The sequence below is a fragment of the Panthera onca genome, chromosome C1 (assembly GCF_046562875.1).
Source record: "Panthera onca isolate mPanOnc1 chromosome C1, mPanOnc1 haplotype 2, whole genome shotgun sequence".
Taxonomy (NCBI): Eukaryota; Metazoa; Chordata; class Mammalia; order Carnivora; family Felidae; genus Panthera; species Panthera onca.
In genome coordinates this window covers 14,730,975-14,756,972 of record NC_138346.1, presented here as the reverse complement: position 1 = coordinate 14,756,972, position 25,998 = coordinate 14,730,975, and the positions used below count along the sequence as shown (strand labels likewise).

General features: G+C 44.5%; 1 protein-coding gene across 1 annotated transcript in view; it reads right to left on the bottom strand.

The window, feature by feature from the left end:
* The window catches only part of AP1S3 (adaptor related protein complex 1 subunit sigma 3), a 56,317-nt gene extending 31,027 nt beyond the window's left edge, over positions 1-25,290 (bottom strand). The window contains exon 1 of the mRNA XM_060623881.2: positions 25,126-25,290. Coding sequence (XP_060479864.1) covers positions 25,126-25,128 — 3 coding nt within the window. The 5' untranslated portion in view covers positions 25,129-25,290. The remainder of the gene's footprint in view (positions 1-25,125) is intronic.
* Positions 25,291-25,998: the final 708 nt, after the last annotated feature.

Here is a 25,998-nt window from a genome sequence, read left to right as displayed (position 1 = left end):
TAGTGTTTACTGGGGGGAAGGATGGAAGGATGGCTGGCTGGGGAGCAGCATTAGAAGATGGAACAGGTAACCTATTGGGGGTAGACTGCATCACCCCAAAATTCATATGTGGAGGTCCTGACCCCCAGTAGCTCAGAATGTGATCTTGGTCACTGCAGATGTAACGAGTTAAGATGAGGTCATATTGAAGAGGGTGAGCCTCTTCTCCAATATGATAGGCACCATTCTAAAAAAGGCGGCGGGGTGGGGGGGGGGTTTTGGACACAGGCACACACACAAAGAGCATGCCGGGGGGGGGATGGAGGCAGAGGTGGGAGTGATACAGCAGAGACCAAGAGTGCCAAGGATGGCCAGCAACCCCCCAGAAGCTAGGAGAGAAGTGTGGGACAGATTCTCTCTGGGCCCCCAGAAGGAACCAGCTCTGCAGAAACCTTGATCTTTGGACTTCTAGCCTCCAGAACTTTGAGGTGATAAATTTCTCTTGTGTAGGCCCCTCAGTCTGTGGGACTTGATGACAGCAGCTTGTCTGTGGCTTTGAATTTTATGTCTTCTTTTTTAATCTCAAAAAGCACGACTGCTGTTTTCTACGCCATTATAATGCCTATCCTAAAACCGCGTCATCTACATTCCAGAGATAAAGTTGGCAGATTCCACTCAACTTTGCAAATATTTATTCAGTGTCTACCACAGTGAGGTATTTTAAATGAAATAATCACGCATTCCTGGACGCACGAAATGCTGACGTTAGCAAGGACAACAGCGCTGGGCTGGGGCAAACCTTTTCCTCTGAAGATGAGGAAATGCAGACCCAGAGAGCTAGGGGGCTGGACCCTCAGTTGGGTAGCTACTGAGCAGCAGAGTTAAAATGATCTCCTGTCTCCCCTCCCAAGGCTCTTTGCACTCGATGCATTCAACCCCTTTGGGTTTCCAGCAAAGCTAAAATTATTACTCTTCTTCATTTTTTTCTATTTGTGCAAATAATGACAAGCAAGCAAGTCTCATGCATGCTAACACCAGAAACCTATTTACGATGGTTGACACGTGGGAACATGTGGTTGTAACCACACCAAGCACTTTCCATGCAGCACCTCATTTAATCCTCGTCAGCATGTTGTTATTACCCCCATTTACTGATAAGGGAACTGGGGCCCCCCAAAAAGTGAAGTGCCTAGCTCCAGGTCCATCAGCTAGAAGACTCCAGAGCTGGGCTTGATTCTAGAGTTCACCCCTTAAATGGTTCTACAACATCGTCTCCCTGAAGACAGCAAGTACACATCCGTGGGCACCAACTGGGCTGGCTTCACCACTTTTAAGTCAATATGATACTGAAGCACATTTGTCACTAGAAGGCAATGTTCTTCTATGACTGCCTGAACCCTGCTTAAAGCAACTTGAAACTGCAATGATATCAAATGTGAACCAATACATCTACCAGCCGTCAAGTTTCTTCTTTCTTCTTGTAAATCACTCGTGCTCGGTGTGGACAACTCACCCCAACTCTAAGATCTAGCCTCAGAGAGATCACAAACTCAGGCAGAGATCTTCCTCTTTCAGAAAGCCAAAGCTTTATTCAAAGTCAAATGTAGCCAGTAGGTTTTTTTCATTTATCTCCAAGATGAGTCAAGAGGAGCCAAAATGGCATACAAAAATTAGATGCCATCAGGTTTATACTGAGCCAATTTCATGATGCGTTTTAGTGTTACTAAATATCACCTCTCAGAATTCCGTATGTAAGTGCTGTTCGCTTCGTGCAACAATTAATTGGTTTTATCCTAACAGCATGGCACCTAGCGTGAGGGTAAAGGTGATGGGTCCAGCCATATTGGGTACTTAAAGAAAATTGCTCTTGCAAGTCCCAGGGTGGCAGCCCTGCCACTGGGGTGAAAATTGTGTGCCTGAATTCAGAAAACATGTGGGAAAGTTGACGTAACTAAAACAAGAGAGAGGAGCCATGATGACAGAAAGCTCCAAAAGGTATTTTTTAATAACGGATATAATTTTCTTGGCCTTTGAAAGGAGGACTGGACAGAAGCAACGTGGGATGCAAGGCTGTCATTATTCAAGTTCAAATAGAATGCTGAATTGTGACCCACCCTATTCTGCATCTCCCTTTCCTATAGGCTGAGCAACAGCCTTTAAAAACAAAACAGGGGCGCCTGGGTGGCTCAGTCGTTCAGCATCTGGACTCTTGATTTCGGCTCAGGCCATGATCTCTGGGTTCAGGAGATCAAGCCCCCAGTGGGGCTCCGTGCTGCTTGGGATTCTCTCCCTCTCTCTGCCCCTCCCCCGCTCATGCATGTGCAGGTGCACTCTCCCTCAAAATAAATAAACATTTAAAGAAAATAAAAACAACAAACAAAACAACTAAAAACTATTGCAATGAGAGCCAGGTAAAGTTAGAGCCTCCCAATCGATGTCTACGTTCACACACTTAAATTTAGGTCCCATCCGTGGCTTAAGCGTGACAGAACAGCCATCAGGTGGGGGCTGAGCACACGTCCCAAATGCTCCAAATTAGTGGCTGTGGATCTGAGCTGCCCACTAGGAGGTGTAAGCACTAATTAACATCACAATGCACGCTCAAGTGAACATGCCCGCTTTGCCAATGCCATAATTCCCTTTCTTCCAGTTTCCCGGCCCACTGATTCCAAACTATGGGATGACAGAAAAGACCAGGATCTTCTGGATCAAATGAAACAAACGGAAGTTTTTTAAAGTAAGGATATTAATGGTAAAATCTGCAACTTGTGTTTGTACGTCCATCTTCGATACTGCATCTTAGAAGACTTAATTTTGCAGCAGCACTGCAGGAATGGGCACTCTGGTGCTGGTTAGTTGGAAATCGCTAACTCCTGAAATTATATAGGCTTGAAACGCATGTCAAATGCAAGTCACGTAAAAAGAACCCAGGAGAAAACAGTCAAGAAGAAACCACCACTGAAAGGACTTGCCTCTGAATGGCCCAGCAAAGAAAAGGCCAGCATTGAACAGAAGCCTTGGACACCTGTCAGCGGGCTTAAGAAGAAGGCAATTGTGACTACTACAGCTTTAACACGTGTTTACGTGCAGTTTCCGGAAATGCTTCCGGACGGTTTTGTTCTCTACCATTACATTTCCAACATACATTGCTAAAGTCAGGACAAAAGCATTTGGTCTCAAAGTTTATTCTGCCAAGTAAGTGACCTACGAGAAGCTTCAGGTGTGTATCCGGCACCGTTGTAAGTTACTTTAACAAGTATATGCTAATACCTTGTTGTAGGTCAGAATTACAGCTCCCTTCTTCTACTTGGGAATATTACCCAGCCATCAAAAAGAATGAAATCTTGCCTTTTGCCATAATGTGGATGGAGCTGGAGTGTATCATGCTAAGCAAAAAAAGTCAGAGAAAGACAAACACCATACGATTTCACTCATGGAATTTAAGAAACAAAACAGATGAACATAGGGAAAAGAAAAAAAGAGAGAGAGGGGCAAACCCTAAGAGAGACTCTGAACGATAGAGAACAAACTGAGAAGTGCTGGAGGGAGGTGGGGGGGGATGGGTTAGATGGGTGACGGCACTAAGGAGGGCACTTGCTATGATGAGCACCGCGTGTTATATGTAAGCGATGAATCACTAAATTCCACTCCCGAAACTAATATTACACTAATATTATGTTAATAATATTATATAATAATATTATATAAATATAATAAATATATAATATAATATATAAACTATAAATATATATAGTTTATAATATATATTATAAATATAAAATAATATATAAATATAAAATAATAATATATAAACTAATATTATGTTAACTAGAATTTAAATAAAAACTTTAACAATAAAAAAATAAAAATTAAAACATTAAAAAAATGTAGTCTGATCTTGCCAGCTGATCCTTAACCTAGGCTGTTTGCAAGTTTGGATGAGTTGAAGTTGTTTTTTTTTCTTCCCTTTTGCCTTATGCTTTTTGCCCAAGCAGCATACATAATTTAGTTATAATGTTTTTCAGAACTTCTGCAAATGATGATGATTCTGAGATTAAATCTGAAGGCACCTTCTGTGCCTTCCCTAGTCTGAGTACATCAGAAACCTCCATTTCTAACAATGATTGATCAAGGTCCGAATCACAAATGTTACAGGAGAATTGGTACTGTTCCAAGTAAAGGCTGGAGAGAGAGAAAGAATGTCAAACTAACTTCTAGAAAAACAAAAACACAGACAGACTTGGTTACAAACACTAGAAAAAACTTCATGGCTCTCCAGCAGGCATGCTTGCCAAGTTAAAAAGAAACCAGACAGGTTCCAAATGACCACATGCTTTCATTACTAAATGTGCCAAACCCAAATAACCCCTCCTGGTAATCACCCCAGTAAAGTGAAATGCACGCTTTGTAAAATTCACGGTCACATTTCAGTTTCTGATATAAACAAAGCATTATTTTATATCATTTTACCTAGATATTTTATATCACTTGGCTGATTATTTTTATATCACATCATTTACCTGTGTTTTATATCTTTTTGCTGCATATCTTTTTACATCATTTTAGACTCTCCCTTTTACGTATCTTACTTTTGAAAGTTGACTTTTAGTCGGTTACGCATCTGACTTCAGCTCAGGTCATGATCTCACGGTTCGTGAGTTCAAGCCCCGTGTCAGGCTGTGTGCTCACAGTTCAGAGCCAGGAGCCTGCTTCAGACTCAGTGTCTCCCTCTCTCTCTGCCCCTCCCCAGCTTGCACTCTGCTCTCTCTCTCTGTCTCTCTCAAAAATCAATAAAGCATTAAAAAAATTTTTAATAAAAAAAAAAGGAAGTTGACTTTACACTTTCAGTATTTAGAACATATGTGTATTCATTTATATACACGTGATTGAGACTTTAACTGTGCTTTTGGGAGGGAGCCAATAATATCAGATATTGTTCATCTTTATTTTTTTATATTTGAATGAAAAAGTAATTGTATAAACAACATTGCAAGCTTCGCTCGCATTTCCCCCTTTGTATTTCTGCTTTTTCCAAATTTTTAAGTTTTAAAAATTGAAGTGAAGATTGCTAGGGAAACACAGAACGCAGGAGCGACTCTAACAAGGGAAGGGGCTTCCTGGGGTGCTGGGCAGCTGGAGGCAGAGCTGTTATTCAGGGACATCGGAGCAAGGACTCTGCCACACACACCCCCACCCCTGCCCAACACACCTGCTCAAGAAAATACGGCTTTGCTGACGCGGGCTTTAGGTCAAGAAATAGCCCACCGAGTATTTGTAAGCATTCCCCTCATTAAGAAGTGAAAAAATCGTTAATATAAATTCTTCTCGGAGGCAAGTAAGACCCCAGAACACAGGGAGGTGACATAGTTAGAACTGAGCTCCAAGGATTCGGAGACCCCTATCTTGCTGCGATGACTTCACTGGCAGCTTCGAGCCAACACCATCCCAAAGGCCCCGGATACCCAGGATGGGATGAAGTCTCTGCTCCCCCCGCTGTGCACCCCCCTCCCTTTGGATACATTTGAACATCTAGGCTATTACGGAGAATTTAATCTAATACTACATGGAAGTGAGGGGCGTGTTTTTTCTTCTGGTTATTCCATAGGCCCCCCAAAACACTGCAGAAGGAAGGACTCTTTTCAATCACATTTACATTACAAAGTTGCATGATGTATAATTTCCACTTTTAAATAGCTCAGCTTTTCATTAAAAGGCAGACCAAAAACGAGCCCTCAATTTTCGTACTCTGATGGTCAATCAACCAGAATGCACCAGGTTAATATTAGCACTGGAAAACCATACAGCTGCATTTCCTTAGAATACTCAACATTTTCTTTTCAATAAATTTTAACAGGCTGGTGAAGTTTTAAGAGACTTCATTAGCCAGGTCATAACAGTGACTTCATCCACTGCTCCCTTACCATCTGTTCTTAATAAAGCACCCAGACTACAATCGTAGGACAGGCCACTCCCTTGCTCAACATGTTCTCTCCGAGAAACAGCCAAGTTTTCACTGTGACCTACATGGCCCTACTCAATGAGGCCCTCTCTACCTCTGAGGTCACCAGCCACTTGTCCCCTAACTCGCCCTATCCTTAGCCACGCTGGCACACCCTACCTCAGGGCACTAGCTGTACCCCCCGCCCAGCACATTCTGCCCCCACATATCTTCATGGGTCACTCCCTCACTTCCATCAAATCCGTACAAAAATCTACTTCTCAGTAAAGCCACCCTGACCACTCTACAGGAAACGTACTACCCCATCACTGGCCTGGCCCAATACTCTTAATCTTCCAGTCTTACTCCATTATTTTTCAAAGTACTTGTGACTTAATATTTTACTTTATTATTTTATTATACTCAATACACATCATACAATATATGCCCAATGAGGTAGTCATGTTGTCTTTTGTTTATTGATGTATCCCAAGCTTCCAGAACAGTGGCTGGCACATAGTAGGCCCTCAAATAATACTTTTTGAATGAATGAATGATTATGGCAGATCTGTTCTTGTAAGTAGTTGATGAAGCAGTAATTCACTCAGTAGTAGTTCCGTAATACAAAAGAGAAAAGGTAGCGTGTAAAATGTAATTATTTGGTTAACTCACAATAGAGCTGTGAGGATTTAGAAGATTAATGCTTAGTATAATATTGATGGGTTATTATTATATAATTATGTCTAAATCAATCATTGCTTCACATTTTAATGGCAGAATTGTGCCCATGGGAGAGAAGATAAATTAATTTCTTCTAGGGGATGTTGATCTACTAATCAGCCTACAAGTATATTTGGTGCCAATCTTCTTGGATAAGCCTAGGACAACAGATGAGAAAGTAACATGAGAACACTATGAATTTTTCTTCCTATAAATTTTATAGTTAAAAAAAAAGAAGAATCCATCACATATAGTCAAAGAAAATTTCCCTTAGTGCATTTACCAAGACTATCTTGGAGTAGAGGACCTGGGTGGCTCAGTCGGTTGGGCATCCGACTTCAGCTCAGGTCATGATTTCACAGTTTGCGGGTTCGAGTTCCACATCAGGTTCTGTGCTGACAGCTCAGAGCCTGGAGCCTGCTTCAGAGTCTGTGTCTCCCTCTCTCTCTCCTGCTCAATTCTCTATCTCTCTGTGTCTCTCAAAAATAAAGAAATGTTTAAAAAAAGAGAGAAAGAGAGAGAGACTATCATGGAGTAATTGCCATGGGGATGTAACATTTAGTTGATTAACATTTAACTTTTCAACTGGAAACCAAGTATCTCTTCTTCCAGGACATTCAACGTTACCCTTCCCAGAAAATGAGAGGATCAACTATCAGAAAAAAAAAGTTACAGCCAAAGGAAATATCTTGACAACACAAAAGTACACTGGGCCGTGCTGTCTAGCATGTACCTAGATTGTGTGAATGACCGTTGTACAGCCAGCACAACGGAAGCCTCTAAGGACATGTGAAAATTTAGCTAAGTAGGAAATAAAAGAATTTTCTTAAAACCACTCATTAGAGGTAGCCATTTCATTTTTCTGTTTCCCTGGGGAAAAAAAAAATTGTTTCAATTTCCAAGCCAGTATTTTCGGAATGGAGAGCCAAGCTTTTGTCACCGTCCATCCCTTCATGTTTTGCTTATGAATTTTCCAGGTGTCGTCTGAATGGCAGAAAAGTGGCAGGGCCCACCCGCCACAGGACTCGAGAGGGAGTTAATAATGGATCCCATCAGCACTAGCATCAAGGGGGCTCAAGAGGGGTTTTCACGAAAATGTTTCTCTAACAACACTGAGAATCCTTCTAACACCAAGATGCTTTTACATCTTTGACCATACCTCTTCTCAGGTCTGGGCTATTACCTGAGTCCACTGGGTTTCCTACATTTAACTCAAAAGCAATCTTCAAGAGCTTTCTTGATTGCGAAATGAGAAAAGAGTTAGATGGATCAAGAGTCAAGAGCAAGATGTTTTAAAATTTGTATATGCGCTAAAAAAATCGCATAGAGTTCACAAAATGCTAAAGCTGAATAGACTATTGGATACAGTCTAATAGAAACTCAATTCTAGAGGAGAGGCCACTGCCCAAAGTTGCATCACTAATAAGCTGATGATTCAGGATCATTGCCTGGAGACCGTGACCACAAACACCGTTGTGTGTGTGTGTGTGTGTGTGTGTGTGTGTGTGTGTGTGTGTGTTTTAAATTCCAGGACACAGCTGTCTTTTGACCAAAGAGAAATGCAGCTGGGGCAGTGAAAATTTAGACTACGTGGCTTATACATGACAGAGGGAAAATAAATGATACCTGACCCCATCCCAACTCCTCTCTTTCATAGTTTTTGAAATACACTACTCTTAAGTTTGCAGCTGGCCCAAGGAAGCATTGTTATTTCCTTTCTTGAAATAGCACGTGAAAGGGGTGCCTGTGTGGTTCAGTCGGTTGAGTGTCCGGTTTAGGCTCAGGTCATGATCTCAAGGTTTATGGTTCAAGCCCTGCGTTGGGCTCTGTGCTGACAGCTCAGAGCCTAGAGCCTGCTTCAGATTCTGTGTCTCCCTCTCTCTCTATCCCTCCCCCTCTCGTTCTCTCTCTCTCTCTCTCTCTCTCTCTCTCTCAAAAATAAATAAACATTAAAAAAAAAAAAAGAAATAGCACATGAAGTAATGTCTACTTACCTAAATGCAAAGATCAGCCATTTTCTAACACATGGCCCCTAAGTGGCAATGAGTGGGGCAGCAATGACAGATAAGTCATCCTCAGAATCAGAGGTACCCATCTCAGTGAAAGGGGTTAGAAGGAAGGGGCAGGCCTCACATCCACAAAGGATCTCAAACTTAAAATTGGATACTACTCAGGATGTCACAGAAAAGGCCCACTGAGGTCAAAAGGCAGAGACGTTCTTCATACGGACATAAGCTTGTGCCCATTACCAGTCCAAGCTCCTGGCATACACAGTGAATCAATATATTTGTTTTGTTTTGTTTTGTTTTGTTTTGTTTACGAATCCCTCAAACATTTTGCAAAAGGCAAGACGAAAGTGCGTGGTATTTTATGCATGCTGCCTGTGCTAACTGGCTAAGCCTAAGGCTTGAAAAGGTGCCACAATGTTTACAGCCTTGTTCGGGCACTCTCTTTCTTTTCACGTGCAGGTGGCTTCAGAATATGGAAGTAGCCTGCGTTTCCTGTGCCCCACCCCCCACTCGCCGCAATCCATGCCCTGACTCCCTGTGACTCTCGCTAGGAGGAAGGCTATGCTAAGTTTGAGAAAAATCATAGATAAGAGGCTGTGGTGGGTACAGCTGGTAATAGCTGGAATCTTACACTCTGCTTTGTTAACAATAGGAAATGGCCCTTCTCTGCTTTTGTTTTTCATTCTGTCTGGTTCACAGCCTACAGCCTAGGGACTGACATTACCAAATTCTGAAACCAAATGTACTTGAAAAGTCACATTTAAACCATCCCTGGTCACCATCCTAGGCCAAAATAATCAGAGGCAGGTGCCCAGGACGGATTCTCCAAAGACCCTAACAAACGTCATGTGAACATCCACCATTTGCAAAACAATCTCAGGCTTCAAACACAGCAACTCCTAGCTGTACCTCAATCCAAATGAGGCTTGCACATTAAACTAAAAACTATAGCAAGAATTCTAAGACTGTGCAAGATATTTCAGGCTGACAGTAATAACAAAGACCCGATTTTATTTTGTTTTTAATTTTTTTTTAACGTTTGTTTATTTTTGAGAGAGAAAGAGACAGAGCATGAACAGGGGAGGTCAAAGAGAGAGGGAGACACAGAATCTGAAACAGGCTCCAGGCTCTAAGCTGTCAGCACAGAGCCCGACGCGGGGCTCGAACTCACAGACCGCGAGATCATGACCTGAGCCGAAGTCAGACGCTCAACGGACTGAGCCACCCAGGCACCCCCCAATTTTATTTTCAATGAACATCAATATAATTTTTGACTTGGACTTTTAAACCATTTTACCAGTGGGATTGACTGAGTTAGTGAAACAATACCATTGATTCTGTAAATGTTCTATAAACCACATTGGAAAATGTTTGGGTATCTTCTGCTATAAAACTAAGGACAGTCTCAGATTCACCTTGCATGGTAAATTTTAGTCCTGGGCTCCAGTGTAAGACACATATTCCTCGGGAGGGAGAGTCTGGGGAAGGTAAGTCTGGGAAAAACCGTCCAGGGCTGATGCTGGATTCAACCCAAGGAAAGCAGAGAGACTGGGTTAATTAACTCCAGAAAGACCCAAAGTAACAGATCTTTAGCTTCTGCTTTAAGGGTCAGATAACAATCACTTTCCCCCTAACTTTATGAACCGACATCAGATTCCTAAGGACTGCGGTACTAACCTAAAATAAATGATGCACAGATTTGTAAAACCAACTTAACATGTGAACCTTGTAAGAAAACCTAAAGCAATGGGTCCTAGGTTCCTAAGAAATCTGAAAAGGTTTTAACTCCACAGCAAATCCAAGCACATAAACCAATCTTATAGGTACATCGCTTTGCATTCCACAGAACACAATACTATCAGAGTGAACTTTTATCGTCTCAGGTTAATTGGTTAAATTAGGAACGTAGTGTAACGTGTGTGGTGATAAGCCTCTATGACAGAGAGTGGATGATTATTCTTTTCATCCCCATACATTTGGAAAAAAAAAACTACTTCAACTGATAACCCATCAAAAACAAATCAAGAGATCAGATGGTCCTTTTCGAGCAAAGCCAGGGTTCCGGGCCATGAACATGCAGCGTTGCTAGGAGAAGCAGGAAATGTGAGTAGCCACAAGCCATCACAATCATGATAACCACCAGCAAGGAACAGATAGTACTCATATGAGGTCATGGATAGATGTTCTATGATACCTATGTCAGGGACTCAGCTCAAAGGCCAGTAAATGGCAGAGAGGGATTCCAACACACAGATACGTCCGACTCTAAAGCCTGAGGTTTTCCCACACAATCCGCCAGTCAAAGGCAGTCTTCAAACGTGCACAGCGCCCGTGAGACTGCTGGACATACTACATGATGCTTTTGAATCTCTGTTAAACAGATACATAACACTCTCGTCCACAAGACTGCAGCCTGTTCACAAAAGACTACGGGTAACCCTCATAATCTGGCAATGAAAATAAAATAGCCCATAGTGGTGGGATTAGCTCTCTACAGAAGACACAGCTCAATCAGCCACAGTGTGGTCACAGGATGACACGGCTGGGATGACAACCAGAAAGGGCCTCCAGCTCTTATTCGACAGGAGCTGGTCTGAAGAAAGCTGTGTTAGCAGCAGTGGTCTGCTCAGAGTTCTTGAAAAAATAGGACACTTTGGAGGAATCTGTGAACACATCTCTAGGGACAAAGGCACCTGTCTGGCCTCTCCGAGTAGCATCTGTTGACTTGTTTACCTAGAGTGGAGGTAGATATGGCAGCTATGAGGAGGATCACACTACAGACACTGTCACTGGCCCCCCATCTTGCTACTCTGATCCTGCACTCTTCCAAGAAACTTTCTGATCACCATCTAACTTCTCAGGGTCCCTTCTCTCCAGGAAGACTCCAGTCTATTAACAGACCGACCCATATGAACATACTATGCCACATGACAAATTTATTTATTCGTCAATAAAGACAATCCATTGCATGGCGGACACGGTTTGGGGCACATTTATATGTGTGTCATATTGTATTGTTTAATCCACATACCTAGGTGACATATCATATTGAATACAAAAAAAAATTAGTTATTGACACTTCAAAGACTTTCATGGAGTCTTCAAAGTATAGGTGGCAGGGCTAGGTATTGAATTCAGGTAGGATTCTATACCTTTATAATAAATCCCCAAGGTCTAAGGGTAATTTAAAAGGGAAAGGAGTGTTGGTAGACTTGAAAGTCTATGCAAACTTTTAGATGCAAACTTTTAGATGAGTGATTACTCTAGAAACCAGGTCCAGAAATTTTAGCAGATTTTAAGAAGGATTTTTATCCCAGAAAACTTTAAGAACCACCAGCACGGTATTTCGTGCAGGCTACATGCATTAAGGTGACATTACTTAATTGTTACCAATTTAAGTTTCAGTCACAGGCAAATAGTTTAACACTATATTAATTGCTGTTAAAGTAACTTCAGGGCTAATTACTTGATAGTGAACCTGACCTCTGCTCAGAGCTCATTATATGATTCCTCTCCGGGTTCCTTCTATTCTTAAGACGTGAGTAATTAAGGGTGGATGGTGATACGCACATGCATTGGCCGAAGTGCTTCTATTCTCTACTTGGTGGCCTTCATTTCCCTACCCAAAAGGGAGCATCAGACTACAGCCTGCACTGGGCTGGCCCATTTTGGGGTCATAGCAATCAGCCATGTGCAGGTAGGACTGAAGATGGGCTTAACATCTTCCATTTTGAACACCTGTTTCTTTTTTATTAGACTTCCCATGTAGCATAAAGTTTTATTACGGGAGAATACAACAGATGTTTTGCGGTCACTTTTGCTGGAAATCACCATTCCTTATACCACTCAGTAGAGAAACCGGCAATGTAAGATAAGTACAGTCTGTTTTCTCATTTCTTTTTCTTGTGCAACATTTTAAATAGTTACTTTAAAATTCAGAAATCAAACCCAATTTTAGCAACGTGTAGCTATGGAATAAACTCTAAAGTCATTGGCTCCCATAAATAATTGTGTGCATTTTCAGTAAAACTGATATTTAATTATAGATCTTTCTATGATGTTACCAAAAAAAAAATACCACCCCAAGATGCTTTGGTCAATTATATCTTAATAAAACTGGGGAGAAAAAAAGATGCTTTCTAAGAAAAAGGAAATCCTACTGTGTTTATGACTATCTTATTTCACAGTTAACAAAAAAGAAGTTTAGACCTTTTTTTTGGTCACTTTTGCTCAAGGTCTAAAACTTTTAGCTTCCGTAGTCAAGACTGTAGTACAGAATATAATTCTAAATTGGAAGTATATTTTAGAAACATTCACGTTGTAAATATTTGCTAAAAATATAATAATTATTGCAAACCTATTGATCTTAAATATTCTGTTCTTTGAACTCTTACTGATAAAATATGATTATACTCACTGGTTATAAGAAGGAGCTCAGGAAAATGGGATTGAAAGGGTAGTTTTATTTAAAAAAAAAGTCTCACCATTACTGTGTTGGAAAGATTCAGCGTGGTCTTTAGAGTATCAGCATTTTGACCCTGAAACTGATAAATATGGATAAACATCACTTAATCAGACGAGCACATTATTTTAAAGGACACTTTAAAAAACTGTTTTTCTCAGACCAATAGTTACTTATCTTGCAACTGACAAAGAATAAAAGTCCTTTCCAAAGCTTTACACAAGGAGCCAGAATTGGAAGTTTTCACTTTCAGTCCCTTATGTGCCTGGGCACCTGGGTGGCTCAGTCAGTTAAGCATCCAGCTCTTAACTTCGGCTCAGGTCATGATCTCATGATCTCATGGTTTCATGAGTTCGAGCCCCATGTCAGGCTCTGCGTGGACCTTGCAGAACCTGCTTGGGATTCTCTCTCTCCCTCTCTCTCTCTGCCCCTCCCCATTCACTTTCTCTCTCCCCCTCTTTCTCTCTTTCTCTCAAAATAAATAAAAATAAATAAAATTAAATTTTTTTTTACTTTTGAGCAAGTGTAATGGCTTGAATTTTAATAGGTATGGACAAACAGCTGCTCAATAAATATTTATTGCCTGAATTTTCTTTTAAACTGATTGTTGTATGGAAACCAATTTGACAATAAATTTCATATTAAAAAAAATTTTTTAAATGATCATTGGCAAAGATAGGCTCAAATTCTTCCGAGAAATGGGTGTGGTTACCAATACAAACAAGATGAACAAAAAACTTTGTTTCACTTTAAAACTTCAAATCAGTTATACCTATATGTGCACACGCTACCCCCTACCATCTAAAAATACTACAGAGGGACGGAGATTTCATTTAGGTGTTTGTCTCAAGCAGTGCCTGTCCACTGTTCACACTCCACATCTGTGAAATGATGGTTCTGAACAGAAAACAGGAAAGACAGACCTTTCGGGACTGTCCTCCAGAATGGCACAGAGAAAATCTCCTGTCTTTCAATGCCCTCCACCAAAGCACCAAAGTACTCTACTCTTTCTTGGGAGATATCTAGCTCCCAAGTATTTGGGGTATGTGTGTGTGTGTGTGTGTGTGTGTTTTCCAACCCATTCCCCCATGCAGCCATGCCAATCTGCTTACAGGCCCTAGAACATGTGTTACTGGGACCCACCTCAGCAGCTGGCTCCTCCTTCGAGCCCCGTGTCTGAAATACACTCATCACCAAAGCACGTCTGTAACATCCTTTCAAAACCTCTCTCCAGATTCACACTTCCCTCTGAACCCTAGTGCCTCCTGACCACATCTTCATTTTTCAACGTTCTTTGAAGAAACCCATGGTTTAGCAGTACAAACTGCTCTATTTATAGGTTTCCCTCCCCGTGGGATCAGAAGTATCATCAGTTCTGTTTCCCTCATAGCGCTTAATAATCTCCATTTCCGGGGTTAGACCACAGTAGGTGTTCAGTAAATTTGTACCTAAAGCAGAATAATAACGGTGTGCTTCTTTTACACTTATGCTGACTGAAGCCAAAATTGCACTTACGATCGTGCACTTAACGATGCACTCATGACGTTTACGCGCTGTAAACAGACAGATGTGTGAGGAATGCAATGACTCACCACCTAGTTATGTACCCTCAGTGTTGGGACGACCATCAGACCTTCAGGCCAGCTGCAGACATGGAAACTGAACCTGCAAGTTGCACCTAGGACATGTCAGGCATCAACAGCAACGTAAAGACACACGGATCAACAACTCAACATCACACCCCAACCCTGCTTCTGGTTCTGACACATTCAGAAAACAGTGTACGTTAGGTTTAGAGAGACATGGGATTTTCTTGCAGCAGGTAACAGACTGTGAGAGCCAGAAAGAGTTTTTAAGATCATGCCTCAGGTCCAAGCTCGCTTCACGTGACAGCAAGAACAGAGCCAGGAAGGCAGGAGAGCAGTGAAGGTCACAGTCATTGGTATAGCCGGGTGACGGCCCTGAGTTCTCTCATTCCCAATGCGGCAACCCCTACCAGTGCTATGTTCTTCTGTCTTCCTAGTGATATCTGTCTTAAGCTGCTATTATAATGAGCTTCCCTTGTCTTGGGGGTGCCTGGGTGGCCTGGTCAGTTAAGCGACCGACTCTTGATTTCAGCTCAGGTCATGATCTCATGATTTGGCTCATGGGACAGAACCCCACATTGGGCTCTATGCTGACAGTGCAGAACCTGCCTGGGATTCTCTCCTCCGCCCCTCCCCTCTCTTAAAATAAACTTGTTTTTAAAAATGAACTTTCCTTCTTGAAACATACATGAAAGTGATTGGAGGAAGAGAGTTTGGGAGCAGACATACAGGGTAGTGGAGGGAAGGAACAGCAGATGGTATTTTAATGTTTATTTATTTTTGAGAAAGAGAGAGTCAGAGTATGAATGGGGCAGGAGCAGAGGGACAAGGGGATACAGAGTCTGAAGCAGGCTCCAGGCTGTAAGCTGTCAGCACAAGAGCCCAACACGGGGCTCGAACTCACAAACCGAGAGATCATGCCCTGAGCTGGTCAGACACTTAACCGACTGAGCCACCCAGGCACCCCGGTATTTTAAAGGAACTAACCCACTCGGAGCTAAAACACACACACGCGCACGCACACACACGCATCCTAAATACACCTGCAATTTCTGTACCATTGTACTTTGGCTGCTTAGAAGGCAACTAACTCATCCCCAAAACCAAGCAGGGAAGTGAGGCTGCTTCAAACTACTTCTGATGAACTTCCCCAAATGCTTGAGGAGGGTATTAACACTTTTTTAACTCTAAAACTAAAAAAAAAAAAAAAAAAGTTTGTCCATTTTGCTCTCTGGAAAATCCACTCATTCCCAGATGATACTGGATGAATCCTGTCCCACTGGGGCTGATAGACGAGCAAAGGTGGAGAAGGTGGAGTCGATGAGAAACCAGGCTCTCCTCCAGGACTTGCATTTCCCTCAAACTGCCTGTCTCTACGGCCTGCTTATGAACCCTTCCCACTCACATGCATATCTACAGTACGTGCTCTTCTGAAAAGCTGCAGGCAGGATCGTCCTGCCCTTCTGGTCTCAGCCCAGTGCCCATCTCTCCCGTGAGCTCATACCGTGTCCTGTTCCTGCAGCAATTATATAATCTGAACAATATACTTCAAGTGCTTAATCATCCACTCCTGCGCATGTGAGAAATTTCTTCCCCACAACACACATATCTTGCAATCAAGAAACAGATCTACACTTGTGGGTTTTTCTTTTCTTTTTTTGTATTTATTTTTTTAATGTTTACTTACTTTTGAGAGAGAGAGAGAGGCAGAGAGACAGAGCACAAGCGAGGCGGGGGGAAGGGGAGGGGCAGAGAGAGAGGGAGACACAGAATCCGAAGAGGCTCCAGGCTCTGAGCTGTCAGCACAGAGCCCGACGTGGGGCTCAAACTTGTGAACTGTGAGATCATGACCTGAGCCAAAGTCAGACACTCAACCAACTGAGCCACCAAGGAGCCCCTGGGTTTTCTTTTCTAATAACCTCCCCAGTTAAAAGAGCTCAAGGATTCACAAGTGAGGAGAAAAAAAAAAAAAAAAAGCCTGAGAAGTGATTCACGTATGATTTCTCCATTCATTACTTCCTCTGGGCAGAGCAATCAATTTAGAACATACCAACAATACCTGTTAATTGCTTCACTTTTGTCTTAGAGTAACTATAACTCCAATTAGATTTTCTTCTAGAGTCTTTTGAGAGGCAGACTGGCCTTTGGTTCTGTTTCAAATCATTTAAGGACCAAAAAGATAACTGGAAATAGTGGGTAGAAATGTCAGGCAACATTCAGTACGACTTTGAAGTCCAACGAAACATGAATAACTTGGGACCCTATTCGTATTTCATAGTGATGCTCATTCAATCATTCTTAATGTGAATTTTTTTGTGATCAGGAACTTTAAGAGGCTATGCTTAATATGCTAACCTCGATGGTAATGACCACTTCAATGTTTATTAAGAACTTCCATTTTCCTCCTACTGGAGACTACTCAGAACTCAATAAAAATCTGTCCCTCGTGCCTTTATACCTTGACAACAAGGTCTACACCAGCGAACAAAATTTGTTAGGAGGTGGGCAATGGCACATCCATCATCCTCTTTCAAAGCTCAGGTTCAATCTGAGAGAAAGACCTGGCTTGCTATATAGTCAAGTCTTCCCTCTCCCGCTTATTTATTTATTTATTTTTTTACCAAGACTGTTGATATAGACTAGGTTATCTGAATCCTTAAAGTATAAAAGTCATGAGGCCGAATAAACTTTAAAAGGTTGGATGCATGTGCAGTGCACTTAGAATTGAGGTTTCAGCTTCTTAGTAAAGAAACTGAAAGTACTTATTTAGGAAATAAAAGAAAAATGTCCTATACATACACTGGGTTTTGAATCACATTGGAAAAACACTGTGATACTACAAAAACCCTCACCTTCTCCCATCTCCCCGGTGTTTACAGTCTATGATATTTTGTTTCTTTATTTCATTGGTTCAGATAAGTTTCCTGGGGGGGAGGGGGGGCAGGAATCAACTTATAACCCTTTTTAAACATTTTGTTAGGGTTTTTTCCTGTTTCTCTTAAAAATAGCCTAGCTAACGTTTATGGAATGTGTTCCAGGTGCCAGACCGCATGCAAAGGGCTTGAACTGTATTATCTCATTCAATCTGCAGGTAAACCGAGGAAGTGGGCCCTGTGTGAAAGGGATAAACCAAGTGGTCAAGGTCACAGGGCACACATGCAGGGCTTGGGGCTGTCGGCCTCATCACGTGCTCCTCCTGGACACATGGCACTGACATCTGACACCTGCCTCTGGAAATGAACACATGAAGGCTTTAGGGGGTGGGGGGAAGCTGGGCAAAATGCCCCGCGTGTCACTTCTACAGGGAACCAGCAGCTGAACGTTTTCACAACAGAGATGTGTCTTCCAGTAACACGTTCTGTCACCTGATGAAATTCGGACATTTCTCTTCAAAGAAACCTTTTTTTCCAGCCTTTTACAGCTTCACCTCCATATAACGAAAAGTTGCTGCCTTTTTTTTTTTTGTCCTTTTTTTTTTTTTTTTTTTTTTTTTTAAAGGAAGGCTTGGGAAGCTGGGGATATGCAGCAGACACTGAAATCAGGGGCAGAACAAATCAGTGACAGTCGTTATCTGATGCCACATTTGATGGGGCCTTCCTGACTTTTTCGGGGATGTGACTTCTTAATCTTGCTGGAATGTTCGGTTCTTTACTGAATGCAGGAAGGCCAACCTTAGGTGATCTGCCAACCCATCTCTCTACTTGAATGGTTCAGTCCTCTCTGAAGTGACTAGAAACATTATTCTACATTGTTACCAAAAGTTTTCAGAGTCACTGAAGTGAGAAAGATGGTTCACATTTTTCCCCTCAGGTTTTCTCAGTTCTCATATGAAAACAGGTACTAATAGGAGTCTCAGAAGGCTGGCCAAGAGCTCAAGTCAGAGAGAAAGCCTGTGTGTGTGTGTGTGTGTGTGTGTGTGTGTGTGATTTCAGGAAACTTCTGCCTACATCCCAATTCCAGACACATCCAACCTTAAGAAGTTCCAAAACACGCAGGGCACCTGGGTGGCTCAGTCAATTAAGTGTCTGACTCTTGATCTCCGGTTCAGGTCATGATCTCACTATTCATGAGTTCAAGCCCCGCATCAGGCTCTGTGCCATTAAGCACGGAGACTGCTTAGGATTCTGTCTCCCCTCCTCTCTGCCCCTCACCTGCTTGTGCTCTCTCTCTCTCAAAATAAATAAACTTTTAAGAAAAAGTTACAAAACACAGGGAAAAACCAAACAGAGTCTTGCTGGAGGACTAATGTAAATGGAGATATTTTTAAAAGTTATTTTTCATATAATTTAGAAGATAATTAACATTCAAATGGAGAGAACTGAAGTATCTAATAAAACATACAATACGAAGTGAAAATGTATCACACTGGATGCTTAGAGCCCTTCCCAGGAATAATCATTGTTTCTTTCATATCCTCCTGGAAGTCTCCAGTTTTTACACGGGCATATCGGTCTCATTTTACACAAATGAGGAACTAATGTACAGGATTTACACTGACAAACTACACCACACCTGGACTTTTAGGGCAAACCTGGAACGGGCTGGGGAAGCCTCGATGTCCTGTACCCAAGGGGATATGGGAGAAGGACATGGTTCCTGAACTCTCTGTCCAGTCACAACTGCTTCAGGAAGTGACCAAGGGCCAGCTGAGTTGGCCCGATGAATGGACCCACCTCCTCAGGCTGAGAAGGGGTGAAATTGCAGGGCCTGAAGTGGCCACCAACACCAGGACTGCCCCCAATTCCACATGCTCCCACAGGGTCCCACATTGCCCACATCAGAAACACCTACAACTTCCATCAAGTAAAAAAATGAGAGGACGATTTATGAATGCTTTATAATATCCTCTTCTGTGTCATTGGTACAAAATATTTAGAAAGTTTCGAGAACTTTCTACCAAGAACATGGGCTCCAGGACAGCAAGGAGTTTCTGGTTTATTTAACACAACCCCGGGGCCTAGACCCAGGGCTGGTTTCCATGGACACAGGGTTCTTGCCTAGAGCAAGTCCTTAGTTTAGTGCTCTGCAGTCATCTTGAAATTCTCAACAGTTTTTTGAGCAAGGGACCTTACATTTTCATTTTGTATTAGGTGTGACAAATTATATAGCCAGTCCTACCTGGTGCACTGCCTGTCCTGGGGCAGGTGCCCAATTCACTTGTCAAATATATAGTGAATGAATGGAAGTTACTTTAGAACGTAAGTCAACAAACTACAGCCGATAGCCCGATTCTGGCCCGCCCCCTTTGTTTATAAATAAAGTTTTATTAAAACATAGCCACACCCATTTGCATCTCATCCATGGCTGCTTTCACTCTATAATAGAAGAGTTAAGTGACAGTGACAGAGACTTTAGGGCCCACAAAGCCTAAAATACTTACGATCCAGCCCTTTACAGAAAAATTTTTCTGACCCCGTCTTCGAACACCATCTCAACCTTTTCGACCCAAATCACCGAGACAGCAAAAAAGGCAGGTAGCCTTGTGAGATGTAGAGTGCTAGTCTTAAGCAACTAGCCGTACACAAGCTACTTCTTAGGTTTTTTTTTTTTTTATCTTTAAAGTGTGTATGAATTCTGCAGCGTGGACTCAAACGCATTTGTGAGTTTTTTTAATGTTTACTTATTTTTGAGAGAGATAACGTACACACACACGCGCACAAGTGGGGGAGAGGCAGAGAGAGGAGAGAATCCGAGGCAGGTCCGTGCTGTCAGCACAGAGCACGACATGGGCTGCTCCATCCCACACACCGTGAGAGGGTGACCTGACCCGAAATCAATAGTCGGACGCTTAACCAATGAGCCACCCAGGCACCCCCATTCGTGTTTTAGTGCAAAGAAGTTTTAAATCTAAAATGATCTGTGCAAGTCATGATTATCCCTTGACGTCCGCTCTCTACAAGACCAAGTACGAGGCGGCCCAGCTTGCAAACCATGGCCTTAGATTCTCCTCTTTAATAACCCAGGGCGGCCAGAAGCCTCCTGCAGCATTTAAGTACGCAGCGAACCCCACCTCACACCCATCCTTTCTCACCAGCCCGGAAGCCCTACTAAGAGAGGATCCGACAAGGACATGGACATAGGAAATCCTGAGTGCCCTTGTTCTTGTACTGCAGGTCAGTGGCCCATCGCACTGACAGACTCCCGGACACTTGATCATTTTCCCCCGGGCGCTTTGCAGAAACTAGTCAGAGCTTTTTCAGAACTCACTTCTACCTGTCGGAAAGTTCCCGGGCTCGGGACGTGGTCGGAGCTTTTTCGAAGGCCAGCTTCCTCATAACATTCAACGGCATTTCGTTTCTAACTTAAATGATTTGTAGCGCTTCCTTTTCATTGTTAAAAGTCACCGTTTATCCTGCTATCAGCAGCCACGTAATCAGCACAGTTCCTCTGGCCGGTCAGGGTGCTGGCGAGACAGGTCAGAGCTGCCCTGGGAGGCCTGAGGGGCTTGGCTTCTGGTTACCCTGCGCATTCTCTCACAGCACAGGATCTGGGGGCTCCAGATGGTCCAAAGGGAGTTTCTCCCAGGTAAATGGCTAGGATAGGCACGGGCAGGCCCCAGGGAAGAAGTAACCCCAGTGAAGTCTCCGATCACTGCAAGAACCTCTGGCCTGGCCATAGTAACAACAAAATATCATCAAAGGAATGGGTCATGGGGAGATCCCAAAATGCTTATCTCTGGGGGCTCTTCAAGGAGTTTTCGTCCTTTGTGTTGGGGGATGGGCTTCGCTTTATCTGTTACGTCTTAGTCAATAATGAAATCACTCATGGGACCCAAACAGACACACATCGAAAATACCCTGTGGCAAGTACACAATCTGCTGACCATTTCCTTCCAGCTGTTTGTAAAATGTCACACAAAAATCATAAGCTGTTGACATTATTGGCCACAGAAACCAGGAATGGGAACTCAGGAATCACAATCCTGGGGTCGGGTAAACACAAGTCTCACTGGTGTTGTTGGGAGACCTGGGGGAAGGGCTGTCTGTGGTCTCGCCTCTGGGGATAACTGACCACCACGGAGGCCACGTTGCCCTCCCTCCCTTCTTCCCAACCCCCTCCCCCCCACTAATGGCTGCCCAGCAGCTCACACGAGGCTTTGGAGCAGGACAGTGCTCCTTGCTGTAATAAACTACTTCACCCTGGAACTAGAACTTAAACTGCCTAAATAACTACGTGCTTATTACAGTTCACTTAAGCCTTGGACGATTAAATTGATATACTGGGTAGGGAGGCGGGATCATAGCAGGATCTACAGGTTCATAGTTAGATTTCTCCCTCCTCAGCCCTCTGCAACCCTCTTCATCCTTCCTGTTTCCAGGCAATACGGTGAGATTAGGACGAACACGGGGAACTCTGATGTACTTGATTTAGGAGAAGGTGCCCTCGTGCTGTTTCAAACTGACTGTCGTCAACGCTGATCAAGAACTGGCTTCCCAGTTCAGCTCGGGAAAGTCTCTAAACTAAGATTTAAAATCACACCAAAGAATCTTCGACCTTTTTGTTTTTAGCGTAAGTGGATCTCACTTTAGATATAAGCAGCATCCATTATGATCATTTGCATCACAAGAGGATGATTCTTCATATTTCAAAAATGGGTCACCCCTGGAGTTTCTTTCAATGGGTAATTCCTCTATTTTGTTTGCAACGTGGTTTTAAAAGCCATTTCAACTTATCCGAAGCATATGGACTGCATAAAGCAAGGTCCGCTTGCATTTTTAGTAAAGGCGTCCCTACAGCCCTTCAAACTTCACCCTCTAAATCCTCACTGCTATCTTCTTACAGGGAAAAATAAATAAATAAACAAACAAATAAAAGAAAATCCTCCTTCCTCCACCAACATTGTCAACCATCCAACAGTAAAGGCTTCCCACTAAGATGTTTAAATACACTGTGCTCAGAAGCCACGGGGATCCCTGAAACACAATAACCCTCTCATTGCTTCCCAGGGCAGAGGTTTCTAAAACAAAGACAGGGTGCAAAGTTGATTCAAACAAGACAATTCGGATAAAAACCCAGGCCCCAGATTCAGGAGGTATAGAATCCCTGTGCTAGAAACCTGGCCCACGGCCACAGGGATGAAGAACCATCTCCTGTGCCGAGGGAGCAAGTAGGACCGCGTAAGCACCTTTCAGTTTCCTAAGGGAAGAGTTGGCAGGAGTCAAGAACGGAGCAGGAGAAAGACAGAGGGTCACAAAGTGGCCCTCACCAAGAAGGTTCTTCCCAGCATGTGGCAGTAATAACGGAGGAGACGTTATAGTCCCCGAGCTCGGACGGGGGCAAAGATACTGCCCTAAACGCATTCACTTGCATTGACTCACAGAACCTGCCTGTGACTCCTTCACACTCTTAAAAATAGACAGCTCCAAAGACCTTTTATTTATGTAGGTTATGTATGGTTATAGTTTTTCTTTTTGTAAAATTTAAACGTTTTCTTTTTAATTTATTTTTGAGAGCGACAGCATGAGGGGGGGGGGGGGCGGGCAAAGAAAGGGAGACAGAGGATCCAGAGCGGGCTCTGTGCTGACAGCCTGATGTGGGGCTCAAACTCACGAACCTAAGATCATGACCTGAGCCCAAGTGACAGAGCCACCCAGGTGCCCCTAGTTTACATTTTTTTTCAAATCTTCTCAATGTCTGGCTCAATAGAAGACAGCTGGACTCTCCTAGCTGTGTCCCTATTCAATCTGTCACATAATCCCGGGACATGTTAGTCTCAAGCAAACTCCACACACGGTCATGTAGGAATGAATGTGGAAAAGGCACATATCATAGTGCTGTTATAAACTATTATGAAATTCCTCGGGTCTTGTGGATCTCTGAAAAGTTTCAGGGACTCCTTAGGGTGCACGTGGAGAACCCCTTCTAACAAGTTTGGAACACTTACAATCTTCGCTTTACAAATAAGCCAAGTGGCATAGAGAGGTCAAGAGACCGTCCAGGGCCACATTGCTAAAAACGGGTCAGAGCAGGTAAAATGCAAAGAGCAGAACACTCACTTTCATCAGGAATTGCCTGAGATGGTGAATGGTAGGGTTGAGCATCCCGCTGGGCCTATCCGAAGTGCTCAATCACATGAACATTTCTGGTTGGGCGAGGCCTGGTGGTAAAGCCACACATTTCTGCACACATTTCTGACTACCTGATCATACGACACCAGCAAGAAAAAAAACAAAACTCAACGGCAAGTGTTGTCTAGAGGGAGGACCCTGCCCCAGTTCATTCCCACCTCCACCCCTCCAGCAGGCAAGTGATGCTGGCGAGCTCTGCACGCTGTCACCTTGTTCCTTGGGAAACCCGAGCAAACGAACAGAGCTGCTCCATTATTTACAGCCTCCTTTTTACACCGTGCTGTATTTACAAGGAATCCTCAACAAACAACAAGAGGCATCTCCGGCCTGTGCAGCCAGGCCTCTCCCCGGGGCCAGGATCTGTGGTCTTTGCGTCCAGGGGCTTAGCATTCCACCGATGTCCTTGACTATCTCCTGCCCAGCCTGCAGCGGGCCCTCAAGCCCTCAGACTGCCGGTCGCTTCTGTTCCTACTTAGATGTGGGACCTGAGCTCACCTGGGGAAGTGCGACTGGCACAGTTCAGGCCACCTCACTGTCAAAACGCTAGCCCTGGACAGAAGGCAACGGAAGAGGCACCTGAAGCTTCCACGCGAGGGCAGGTCACGACCTCTCACCTGGGGCGCTGGAACTGGTCTCCTTGTTTCTACTTTTTTTGAAACCCCTCCTCGCACCCGAGTCCTTCAGGCGACTCCGCCAACAGTCACAGGCATTTTTTTTTTTTTTTTTTTTTGCGTGTAGAAGGGATGAGATGAGACCAGTAATCTCGCTAAAAGGCTCCCAGGGCTCAACTAAGTTACAATAAAACCCAAACTCCTTAACTTGGCTTCTAACGACCCGCCTCAACTGGACCTGGCCCCTCTCTCTCTCTTTTTGCCACAAGCAAGGATTTCTTCTCGCTCCTCTTTGCTCTCTCTCGGCTCCCACCACCTGCATGGCCCCTGCGGGATCTCGGGCATCTGAGATGTCACCTCCCGCAAAGGGCCTGCTCCGCGATCTCCTCCCGAGGGGCCTCTCCCCTCCGCCATCCGGTGGTACTGGAGGCTTGGGGAGCACTCACTCGCGGCGGTTACCTTTACTTCCCCGGTCTGCCACCCGGCTCCCCATCTCGTCTCCACACCCTCCTCCCAGAAGGTAACCCCCCTGCCAGCGAAGGTCCCCCGCGTCCCCCGCGACACCCTGCACCTGGCCGCGCGCGCCTGGCACTGACCCCGCGCTCAGCGAACGAGCCAATGAATGAAGGAGCGCGCCTGTGGCCCCGAGGGGCCCGCGCGTCCGCACCGTCGGGTGGCGGACCGGGACCCCGGGGTCCCCCCGGCGGCCGCCGCAGGTGCCTCCCGCCGGCGCGCGCCCCCGGGTCACTCACCATGGTGGCCGGGCCTCCGCCGCCCCCTCCCCGGCCGCCCAGGAGCGAGCGGCGAGCGAGGAGCGGGGGTCACCAGGGCGCGAGGCGAGCGCAGGAGCCGGAGGCTGACAGGTGAGGCGCCCGCCTCAGACCATGGCTGCTTCCCACAATGCCCTCGAACTGAAAGTTTGCAGACTCCTCCCCGCGCGGCTCCCCTCCCTCCCTCCGCCCCTCCCCTCTCCCTCCTCCCCTCCCCTCTCCCTCCTCCACTCCCTCCTCCCCTGCTTTCTCCCTCCCCTCCTTCCGTCTCTCCACTACTTCCTCCCCTCCCTCCTCCACCTCCTCTCCCTCCTCCCCACACACCCCCCCCCCCCCAGCCCTCCCAGCCTGGCTCGCAGGCTGTGGCAGGTGCATAAGCACCTGCCCCCGCCTCTGCAACCCGGGCCACTGGGAACCCCTGAGCAGGGACCCCCGAGGGGGCTGCTTTCCTGATTCTGCCCCGGGGAATATGTTATTCCTGTATTCCAGAAATGTGCATCTGCCCCCAGCACTTGCAGATACCCTTAGGGAACGTGGCAGACGCTGCTGGCTTGTCCTAAACCGAGAAGGGAGGGAGCGGCTGGCAGAGCCGGAACTAGAAGCGATCCCTTGCCACCCCCCCCCCCCACCCATTCCCGATTTCTTCCCGTCTTTGTGTATTTTTTTAATGCTGCAATCCGAGGACATAGGTCATTTTATACAGGCCCGGTTTTAGGACGTCTCTCCTAAGACTTGGTGGCGTCGAATGTCCAGTCTCTTCCCTTCTCCGCTTGATGTTTCTTAAGCCTGGAGTTTTTACCTGGGGCCGTAGGAGTGTCCAGACCCCCACGTTGTAAGCAGAGTTTTTGGTGTGTG